Source organism: Rhinolophus hipposideros (assembly GCF_964194185.1).
Source record: "Rhinolophus hipposideros genome assembly, chromosome: X".
In the NCBI taxonomy this organism is placed as follows: Eukaryota; Metazoa; Chordata; class Mammalia; order Chiroptera; family Rhinolophidae; genus Rhinolophus; species Rhinolophus hipposideros.
Genome location: NC_138046.1, coordinates 72394777 through 72407143, shown reverse-complemented (window position 1 = coordinate 72407143; position 12367 = coordinate 72394777). Strand labels below are relative to the sequence as shown.

At 37.5% G+C, this 12367-nt stretch overlaps 1 protein-coding gene across 4 annotated transcripts in view; it reads right to left on the bottom strand.

Annotated features, from left to right (window-relative positions):
• CHM (CHM Rab escort protein) overlaps positions 1 to 12367 on the bottom strand; it is a 204005-nt gene that overhangs the window by 55249 nt on the left and 136389 nt on the right. For all 4 annotated transcript variants that reach the window (XM_081043321.1, XM_081043322.1, XM_081043324.1 and 1 more), the window contains one exon: positions 2389 to 2466. In XM_081043321.1, coding sequence (XP_080899447.1) covers positions 2389 to 2466 — 78 coding nt within the window. The remainder of the gene's footprint in view (positions 1 to 2388; positions 2467 to 12367) is intronic.

Here is a 12367-nt window from a genome sequence, read left to right as displayed (position 1 = left end):
TTCCAGGACTTTATTTTTTCCCAAGTCAAGTTGTCCTTTCAATCTTAATTGTGGAGGGTGCCGTTCAGCTTCAAGTTGTTGTCCTTTCAGTCTTAGTTGTGGAGGGCGCAGCTCAGCTCCAGGTCCAGTTGCCGTTGCTAGTTGCAGGGGGTGCAGCCCACCATCCCTTGCGGGAGTCGAACCGGCAACCTTATGGTTGAGAGGACACGCTCCAATCAACTGAGCCATCTGGGAGCGCAGCGGCAGTTCAGCTCAAGGTGCCGTGTTCAATCTTAGTTGCAGGGGGCGCTTCCCACCATCCCTTGTGGGACTCAAGGAACAGTGAACTGGCAACCTTGTGGTTGAGAGCCCACTGGCCCATGTGGGAATCGAACCGGCAGCCTTTGGAGTTAGCAGCATGGAGCTCTAACCGCCTGAGCCACTGGGCCGGCCCCTGGACGGTTCATCGTAATAAGGGCTTAGGATGAATTAGGACCCAGAGCCCCCAGTCCATCATGAAACACAGTACCATTGGCTCGGTCCTGAACTTGACATTATAGATCAGTGTTCTTCAGTGTCATCTAAGAAGCACCTACATTAGATTCATTTGGGGTCTTCCTGAAACTGCAAATGCCCTAGCTCTACTCTAAGTACATTACTCAATTTTACTCTCTGAGGGTGAGGTTCAAACATCTGCATGTTTTGCTTGGTTTTGTTTTGTTTTTGCTTTACAAGTTTACCTGGTGATTCTAAAGCACATTAAAATTTGAAAACTACCAAACTTTGGTCTTTAGATCCTTAGTCCTCAGGTATCTGTTGCAACTGAAATCTGCAGCAGATCATAATGAAGAGCTCCTCTGTTCACAGTTTGTAATAAAAATGAAGTCAAAGTGAAGGTAAATGTAGCCTTTGTTCAACAAATGCTATTACCAAAGTAACGTAACCATTTTTTTTTTTTAGACAAACATGAGCCACACAAATTCTTCATGTCACTAAGAGTAACATGTGGGACTGGAATGAGGCCCAAAAAAGGTAAAAGGATCTAAGTAAATAAGCACTAAACAAGTAATTCATTATCTGGCTTTCCATCACGGGAACATACTCATACTTCAAAATGAATACATAAGGAAAAATTACTCTAAAAATCATAGAGACAACTATTCCTTCATGAACCTCCACAGAGCTCTTCATGAGCCAATATATGAATATCCTGGGCCTTCAGAGATAGATTTTTCATGTTTCATTTACATAGTGCCTTCATGTTAAATACTATAAGTATTTTATAGGCCTTTAAGCCATTTGTCTACTTTATCTTATAAAGGAGAATTATTTTTCTAAAGCAAATTCACTATCTAAATATTATATGATCTAGAGTTGAATTTTTTCTCACCATATCTTAAAATACTAGTTATTGCACTATAACTAGTCTGTAAGAAGATAACAGACATTTTATGCCACTTAGACTATAAAAAAATTATTGCAAAATGAAAGAAACAGCATAAAATTTGTATTTTTAAGCTTCCAGTTCAAGATATTAAGGTATTTTCTGAATGAACAATTTCTTTATATACCCCTAAAAACAGTCATCCAAGAGATATAGGTCAGTAGATGCTTAAGAACACATAACAACAACAACAACAACAACAAAACACATAAGCAATTTAAATAGCTTGTAAAAGTTGATGCAATTGACCCATTTAAGTTTTAATGTAAAACCTAGAAATCAAAGACTACTGCTTACTTAGTGTAATTCAGAGAACTGCATATGTTAGCAACTAAGTAATAAATCCCAGAAAAATATAATTGAAATACAAAAATGTACAGGTAAATAGGTGGTGCTCAGCCTTTTTAAAAAAGAAGGTACATTCTTATTTCAACCTTACACCAGCCTGCAGGCCTGCTGTGGTTGCAAAAGAATTTATCCTCAGATAACAGGGCAGCATAGTTTATGACAACAATCTACCTAAAAACTCATTAAAGTCTTTTCTCTTGGAGTGACATGCATTATCAGTAGAGATTAATCTGATGAGTCTTTAGGTGAGCTCCATTTTTAAAAATGCAATAACAGAGGGCTTTGTTGTCATCTGATGAAAATCAATTCGAGGAGGTAAGGCCACAAGGAAAACTAACATCACTCATCACCCACCCCCAGCAGCTGAAATGATTTGTCTTCCAAGCTCCGGTGATCAGGAGCTATAGTCATATTGCAGGGAAATTAATTTAGTTTCTATATTCTGAACTCACTTTCCTTGTTCTGGAGGATCTAAACACAAATTACTTTTAATCAAGGTTGATATGTTATTAATACCAAGGAGGATCTTTGAGGAATCATTTTTTAAAAATCGACTTTAGCATTTTTCACCTCTGCTTGGGGTGTAAATATAGGAAGGTAACTTATATCATCCTTACTTTCCGGATTCTTTGTCCACAACAAGGCACTGTACTGAATGGCGAAGACAATATATTCCACCAAACACAGCACACATCCTGGAAGAGAATAGAAGGAGAAGTAAGATTCTTGAGGTGAAAATTAAGGTAACATTATTTTCTTTTAATAACTGGTCTCATAGACAAAGGATTTTGATAATTTATTATTTTCTCTATCATGGCATTAAGAATTTATCAGAGATAAGATTAGTAATATACTGACATAACAGAGGTCCCACTGCTGATAATACAACATGGAAGACTAGAATTGTGACCAAGCCAAAAGTATCCCAAAGCAAAGCTCAGCTGTCCCAAGTCAGCTACTGACTACTTAAGATACACAGGCTACAAACAGCCTCAAAAGGTGATGTTACCTCCAACTGAAGTGACCACACAGAAGTGTTAAGGAGGAAATAAGCAGGGAAGACTCTGGGGGACCCCTGGGGAGTTTGCTTACCAAAGAGAAAGCAAAAACTAAACCGGGAACTGAAAACTAGAGCAGTAAGCACATGAGTTAATGTTGCAGTAGCTCTAAGGAGTTTGCTGTCTCGTGAATCTAAGAGCTTGGGTTTTAATGTCCACATAGAGAAAGGAGAGGCCTTAGGTTCCAAACAAGGCAGGCAATAGAAAATGAGATGTTCCTTCACAATATCTGGATCCTTTAAGGACTACACCTTAGTGAAAGGGTGGTCTAGGAGGGAAAAATCACTTACTACAAGAGGGAGAAAACAAAAGAAATTGTCTTATCTACAGCTGGGTGGAGGAAGATTATACCTCTGTATTTATAACCAGTAGTCTGCCCTCACACAGATTGGGGGGTTTGAAATTACTACACAATCCAGGAAACCTTAACCAATAAAATACCATGAAAAGTGCCTCTGGGTCTGTAGTACCCATGGAGACTTGGTAAAAGCAATCGCTAAAACTTTCTGGAGTGATATGACTTCAACCCAGGCTACATGGGATTGACACAGATTTGAGTCCCCTTGCGATGAGTTTATAATTTAAAATTACAGAACAGATGAAGAAATATATCTTATTCTGAGAATTAACAGACACAACAAACAGCAGGATTAGACTCCCAGGAACTGTATTCAGATTATAGAACTATCACACAGAGATTAAAAGGGGTGAAATAAAAAGATAAGAATAATGCAAAGTCCAGAAAGAAGGCTGTGTTACGCTAAATAATGCCCCCACTAATGATGTTCACATTCTAATCTCTGGAACCTGTAGGTATATCCCTTTACACAGCAAGAGGGCCTCTGCAAATGCATCAAATTAAGGATCTTGAGTTAAGGAGATTAATTTGGATTATACTAGTGGGTGCAATATCATCAGAAAGGTACTTTAAAAAAGGAAGCAGGAAGCTCAAAGTCAGAGAAGATCTGAAGATAGAAGCCGAGGTTGGAGTGATGCCATTGCTGGAAGGGGGTTACAAGCCAAGGAATGCAGGAGCCTTTAGAAGATGGAAAAGGGAAGAACTAGATTCTCCCCTAGAGCTCCAAGAAGGAATGCAGCCCTGCATACCCATCTTAGACTTCTGACCTCTAGGACTGTAAAATAACAAATTCATTTTATTTTAAGATACTAAGTTTGTGGTAATTTGTTATGGCAGCAACAGCAAACTAATACAAAACCCCATACATATATAGGCATGATTAAGACAGCAATGGCACTACAGACCCGTGGGAAAAGAATGGACCATTGAGACAATACAGAGAAACTAACGATATCCCTGTTTTACACCATATTCAGAATCAATTCTGGGTGGATGAAAGGCACAAATATAAAAGGCAAAACTTCTAGAAGAAAATACAGGAGGATATATTTTGGGGCTCAGAGGAAAGAAATATTTCTTAAATAACATGCAAAAGGAATCATAGAAAAATACTGAGAAAATGGTGTACTTTAAAATTATAAACATCTGGACAACAACAAAAAAAGTGAAAAGAAAACCCCCAGTCTCAGAAAGATATGTGCAAATATGTTACAAATTGCTTAACAACATCAGTTTGGATAATAATTTGGCAGTATCTAGTAAAGTTGAAGATGCACACATCTCCAGTGCAGCAATTCTACTGTTAGAGAAAAATCTTATAAAACCTTTTTTTTTTCCCCACTTTTAAAATATCTGCCTAGTTTTTTTTTTAAATTAGTTTCAGGTGCACATGTATAGAAGACGGTAAAAAAATTACCTGTTGCTGCATTATTTTTAGACAGCATAGCATAGTGGTTATGAGGAAAGATTCTGACTGCCTGAGTTCATATCCCAGATATTCTCTCTACTGGCTGTGTGACTTTGAACAGGGGATTTGGCCTCTCTGTATCCTATTGTTTTTCATCTATAGAATGAGAATAAATGCATTTATCTCACAGAGAAATCTTTTGGGGATTAAATGAGCTAATTTTTGTAAAGAAGCTACACAGTACCTGGCATACAATAAGAATTACATAAGCATTTGCTAATTAAATAAAATTGTTCCTATTTTACATATGCCACATGCAACCTAGATATCCATCAAGAGGAGAATGAATAAAATGTGTTATATTCACATGTGTAATAAAAAACTTAGCCCACAAAGAGTTCTGACCTTTGTCCTTGGCTTCTGGGAGGTGATCTCTAAGCCTCTGAAATGCCAAACCTGTAACGAGGGCCTTGAGTCACCAGTCTGCGATATAGGGTGAGGGCTGACCACAACAGATAATCTTAGGGTGGAGGCTAGCCATGCCAGAAAAACCAACAGTGTGATATAGGGTGGAGGATTTGGATCATGTGCAATCAGTCAACTTCCAGTGGGGCTGGAGACATCCCTGTGGGCGATGAGCCATGCCTGAGTGATGGAGCTCCAATAAAAACTCTGGACACTGAAGCTCAAATGAGCTTCCCTGGTTGGCCATCCTTTGTGCATACTGTCGCACATCAGCACCAGAGGAGTAACACTGTCCTGACTCCACAAGGAGAGGAAAACTGGAAACTCCACATGTGGAACCTCCCTATACTCCATTCTACACACTTCTTCCCTTGATTGATTTCTACCGATAACCATTCCCTGAAATAAAGCATAACTGTAAGTGTAACAGCTTCTAGTCCTGGGAGTTCTTTTAATGAACTACCGAACCTGAGGAATCCCCTAAACTTGCAGTCACAAGTGTGGGAGGTTTTGTGGTAACTGTACTTCCTCTAAGTGTATAGTTGATTTAACCTCTCTCGTTGTGTAATGGAATACTATAAGCAATTTAAATGAATGAACTATAACACCATCTATCAACATGGATAAATGGCAAAAAAAAACACAAAAATTGAATGATAATAACTGGTTGGGGAATGATAATAACTGGTATACCCAGAGTAATATTATTTATAAAAAGATTCAAGACCGTATATGCAAAATACTATTTATTATTTGTAGATACATACATATGTAGTTAAACTGCAGAAACATTTAAGAGAATTATAAACACCAAATTCAGGATAGTAGTTATCTCTGGGAAGGGAGTGAAAGTTACACTGAAGGTTTTAATTTCTCAGTTTCTTTAAAAAAACATATTGAAAGCAAACATGTCAAAACGTTACGATTTGACAAAACTGTGACTAGCTACATGGTGGTCTTCCCATTATTCTCTGTACTTTCTGAAATATCCTTAAAATATATCATAATCACATTATAGTAAAAAATAGAAGTTCATGGTAGAGATAAGTGACATTCTCTAAGTATGGTGTAATATTCCTGCTGTTTTTATAAATTCAATCATTTTAGTGGATATGACTAAGTTAGTTAGGGTAGATGAGGTTAGGTGATAATTTCTTCTGGTATAAACAACAAGAAAATTATTTTTCCATTGGGAAATTTAGAATAGTAATAATACCAGGTCTGACAATTAAGTTCCCGAACTTGTTGCAACGATCTTGCTAACCTTCTTTGGTATCAGAGGGATTATTCATTGTGAATTTGTACTGGACAAACTGGACAAACAGTTAACCAAGTTTACTATTTGGAAGTGCTGAAAAGGCTTGTGAAAAAGTTAGACGACCTGAACTTTTCACCAACAATTTATGACTCTTGCATCACGACAATGCAGCAGCTCACATGGCACTGTGTGTGAGGGAGTTTTTAGCCAGTTAACAAATAACTGTATTTGAAGACCCTCCCTACTCACCTGATCTGGCCCCCAATGACTTCTTTCTTTACCCAAAAATAAAGGAAATATTGAAAGGAAGACATTTTGATGACATTCAGGACATCAAGAGTAATACAACCGCTGTGATGGCCATTCCAGTAAAAGAATTCCAAAATTGCTTTGAAGGGTGGACTAGGTGCTGGCATCAGTGCATGTCTTCTCAAGGGGAGAATTTGAAGCTGATTATAGCGATGTTCAACAATGAGGTGTGTAGCACTTTTTCTAGGATGAGTTTGCGAACCTAATTGTCCGACTTTGTATAAGAAATAGCACATTAGAGCAAGCAAGGAATATTTCATGTGCTTGAGAAACTGCACATTTTACTCAGGACACCAACTATAAGATATTCTCCCTTCTTGCTAATCTTGTTCATTAGTCACATATCAAATTATGGAACAAGAAGTATGAACTGTGCTCGTATACCGGTACTATTTGAGACAGATTCTAAAGAGGGTTAGAAGAAGACATCTTCCTGTTGGACATTTCCCAAGTGGTATTCTGCCTATTAGTGGTAGGGGAATACTGATAATAAGCCCAACCTTCATCATCAATTTCCTTTTGGTACTGAAGGAGACTGTATGCACATGAAATATTACTGGCCCACTTAAAATAAATAGGCTGAATAATGTTAAGGCTTCAAAATGTGTCCATTTTGAAGCAAGTTAAAAGTGTGAAACACACAATAAGCATTCTCAGTCACCTAGGGATATCTTTCTGTCAACTGAGTAGTAGCAGCAGTGTTTCCAACTTCCTCAGAAGCAGCTATAGATAAGCTGTTTCTAACTGACTTATGGAGTTTTTCATTTCAAAGCGGTTCATGTTCACACACACACACACACACACACACACACACACACACACACACACACACACACACACACAGGAAAAAGTTTTTAAATATCTTCCCAGACTCCAAGAAAAGCAAGGGGATAAAGTTCAGAATCAGTTGTAAGTTGTATAAGGTTAAAAAATCATAAAATACTATAGCATAGACAATTACAGTATGAGTATTATCAAAAGCATAAGAAATCCACTTAACTAAAATTAACTGTAATTCTCTATGAAGACTGCCTTTCATTAAATATTACTGCTTATGAAACACATTGCTACTTTATCAAGTATCCTTTTGTTTAAAAATTAATTAATTTCTATGAAAGGTAAATGAGACCTCTGAATAGTACATTTAAACATAAAATGCAATAGAGGCATCTATAACTATTAATTTTAGTAAGCCATCAAAAAATTACCAGGTTTTCAACAACATGATTTAATTTTTCTAAATTTATTTACTTATTTCAATTACAGTTGACAGTCACTATTATTTTATATTAGTTTCAGGTGTACAGCACAGTGGTTAGACATTTATAGAATTTATGCAGCGATCTCCCCAATTAGTCCTAGTACCCACCTGGCACTACACATAGTTGTTGCAACATTATTGACTATATTCTCTATGCTGTACTTTACATTCTCATGACTATTTTGTAATTACCAATTTGTGTTTCTCAATCCCTTCACCTTTTTCAATAGATAATTGGATAAAAAAAAAGATGTGGTACATATATAGGAAGAACACAAGAATGTAGCATGTTAAGAATTGGCTTGAGTGGATAATGGTGAATATCACAGAGGAAGAAGTCCAATAATAAGACACTGTCATGATAATTCAACAAATTTCCTCTTAATTTAAAATGAGAACATAAGAAGTATTCTGTGCTCTTGGAAAGAATTACTTGATATCTAGAATCAATTTCTGCAACTACAAATGCATACAGTTGCCATGTGCATATACGTTTTTCGTTTTTCGAACTGCTTCTCACTCGCTTTTTTCCCTGTACCAGTCTTGGCTGTTGGGGGAATATGTGTTGTTCACAATGGTGGCATCTGTTCTCTCTCACCTCTGTATTTTCCTCGTGTACCTTAAGCCCAACTGACAAAACTCAAAGTGGTTTGTAAAAATGCCAGGTAGAATGATGGGATTGATAAAGACTCCTGTGTGTGCTATTCATATCAGTCATTCTCATTTTTTTTTAAAAGACATTTTTGGCTGGGGGAGGACTACTTAGTGGCAATAAGCCATTGAGGAAAGTGTTTCTAAGTCAGTAAGAAGCATGATGGCAAACAGTTCTTGAGAGCTGCATTCAAAACTCAAAGAGAAGTCATTTACGTGAGAAGCAGGGAATTACATGAGAAGTGAGGAAATAACTGTTGGCTAGACACTGGTCTTTGGGGCACGTAGCCAATAATAACAACAGTACAAATAATCATCACAGCTAGCATCGACTGCTTACTACATGTCAGACGCTTTACATGTATTAACACATTGTACCCTACAACTCTATGAGTATTACAGATTTGGAAACTGAGGCGAATGGAGATCAAGTGATTTGGCCAAGGTCATTTAGTAAATGGTACTGCTGAATAAAATACCACCGAAACACTACTCAGACGACCTGGTCCCAGTGGCTTCTCTGTTAACCATCATACAAACTGCACTGCTGTCAATACCATCTTTTTTGGCATAATGGAGGGAAGCAGCATAGAGTCAGGTGGTCAAAGTTACTCTGAGAGTTGTTCTAATTCCTGACAGGTTGCAAAGTTATTACAAAGAGTAAAATAATTCCTCAATTTCTATACATTCTTGTCTCTCCAAAAAGCACATTTATTCTCTATCTGTACATGTTAAATGGATGTGGAACTTCATTTCAGATAGAACATAAACTCAGTAAGAATAACTGTGGAAATACTTAACTTTAGAGTACCTATCAAATTATAAATACACTGCAGTCCACATTTTAAAAAGTGATTTACAAAGTCTATTGATAAGCTAGAGATTTTTAAAAAGAAAAAGTGCTATTAGTAGAAGGCAAACATTTTACCATGATTTTTTTTCCAGGTAATAAGACTCCACAAGACACATGTTTTCTCACAGTACATTAAATGGCAGCCTAGGGACCCGAAACATGCCTTTAATGATGGACAACTGAGATACCAAAGACAGTGAATACCCCTGAGATTCCAGTCAGGCCCCAGCTTTGGTGTAGTTCCTATCAGTTATTCTGGAGCTTAACATGCCTTGCAAGGCAGCTCTGTACACCTACCTTCTATAGAACACTATGGAGCCTAGAGGGAAACAAATGTACATTTTATGGGCTTAGCTAAAAGGAAAATCTACTAATGTACGATATATAATAGGTAGTACTACCAACAAAGTCACTATAAAAATACATTTGAAACACTTTATCAGATGTCATTAAAAAAGAAAACACAGCATAGGGAATAGAGAAGACGGAATTGCAACAGCTATATTCAGTGTCAGAGGGGTAGTAGATTGGGGGAGGGGGTTATCATTTTGTGAGGGGTGTAAATGTCTAACTATTACATTGTTTTGTACACCTGAAACAAACAAAAAGAGGTCTGTTACAACAGAATTCTGAGCGACCATTGATCATTATCACTGTTCTTAGTGACACCCCAGTCTTAGTGACACCCAAGCTTAAATTGTACTGATAAAGCAGAAATTCCATTCAACAGTATTAGGTTTTGTGCGAGAAACATCTAAGTTTTGTGTGAGAAAATAAAGCTTCAGTAACTGCATCTATCTATACAAAGTTCAAATGTGTTACTAACTTGTAATTACATTCAGACATATGGATTTATCAGAACACCATACTTAACACAACACAGTGAGTTTTCTACTATGTTTACCCAGTGTCCGCTGGTCTGAAAAATGTGTATGGGGAGGTATGTATGTTTATTTCTATGTACTTAAATAAATACAAAAGTCTTAGTGCTGTATGTGTACGTACACACACACACACACACACACACACACACACACCAGTTTTAATATATAGCACATAGCACGTTTATGGGTTACATACTTCTGATGTATATTTATAGTACCACATCATGTTTACTCGTTACATATTTATATTACTTAGCAGTGTTTACTTAGACTGACATTCCTTTTCTTCTTTCTTTCTTGGTATCTGGTATCTTTCTTCTAGCTGGAATTAATAGGAATGGGAGTGACTGCATGATGTGTATCAGAAGTGAATGATGCATTTTTGCTGTGTTGGTGTCTCCTGGGAACGCAAAATTGGGCAGCATATAACTCACAGTATCATCTCCACTACTCTCCAACCCAAGATCCCCTCTATGACTGAAGCTATTGTCATCCAAGTCAGCATAGACTTCCTATTGGCCCAGAACTAAATGCTTTCTCAAGAGCAAGAGCTAAACAATAGGTAATGACTCTTGTAGCCTCAGGAAAGTTATATTCATAACAATCCCAAGCCAGGCCTCATCCCTTGCTATAAATTCTTGGGATTCATTACCTGTGAAGTTTTAGACTAATCAGTAAGATAATTAAAAAAATAACAACACAATCCTCAATTGAGTGCTCCATTACATGGCCTCATTCACAGTAATCCAGTACGGCTAAAATAGCAAGCTTCTCTCAATATTGGTCATGGTGATAGAACCCAAAGGAACTTGTTGGAAGGCAATCAGTGATCACTAAAACTAAAAGGTCACTAAAAGTCTTTTACACAAAGACTTTTGTGTACAGTCTAAGTCACAAAGTACAAATTGCACAGAGATCAGCTCTTAGAGATAGTTATGAAATCAGTGTGGACAGCGTATCCCTGGACTTAGAGACTGCCTAGGTGCCTATCCTGATTCCCCTACTTACTAGCTATGCAACTATGCTTCAACTCTCAAGACTATAAAATGAAGATAATAATACCTATGGCACAGGGCTGTTGCATGATTGATTTAATACGTGTGAAGTACTTATTCTGTGCCAGGTAATCATAAACATTCAATATATTGTAGCTTCTATTAGCTATCACATTCTTTAGCAAAAGGAACAATGGTAACAGGCTGTACCAACCATGCGGGGTGTGTGGACTCCATTGCTGTTACAGACTGTGAGAATATGTCTCTTGGTGTTTAAGGCCAGTAGTTTCTTCTAACACAATGTAAGCAAATTAGGCACCTGGTCAATTCAACTACCTTTCCTGAAGGGAACTGTGACACCTCTAAGAGAACTGTTGCTGCTAAGGACAAACCCTGATATTTACTTCTTCATTCCCAAATATTTATGAAACTAAGCCTATTATGCACCAGATGTAGTTGTAGGAAGTAGCAATACAAAAGTAAACAAGACAAATGCTGTCCTTGCTAACATATAACTTATCTAGTGCATGAGAGAGACAGTAAGTAAGAAATAAAATAGAAGATTGTGGTATGCAGTCTGAAACAGTAAAACAGGATAATGTGAGTGTGGGGTCCAAATATCAGACAGAGTAATCAGGGACAGTCTTTCTGAGGAAGTGACATTTGATGACCAGAAGAAATCAACCATGTGTAGATATGGAAAAATAATTTTCTAAACAGAGGGAACAGCAAATTTGAAAACTTGGGAAGTTAACTCAGTATATTTGAGGAAGAGAGAGACAGGCATTGGGGTTGGAATACAGTGAACAGTTAGAAGTACAGTGTGAAATGGGATCCCAGAGACAGTCGGGTGTGTGATCATGTAGGGTTTCAAAGGCCAGAGGGAAGACCTTAAAATTTACTCTGAGAATAATGAAAAGCCACCAGAAGGGTTTGAGCAGGTCAGTGATATTCTCAGATCTGTATTTTGTAAAAGATGAGCCTGGTTGCTGTGTGGAGAATCATCAAGGGGACAAGAGTGGAAAAGGGGAGACCAGTTATGTCTGCCATAGACCAAGTGAGAGATGGTGGTAACCTGAAGCAGAGTAGTGGCCAT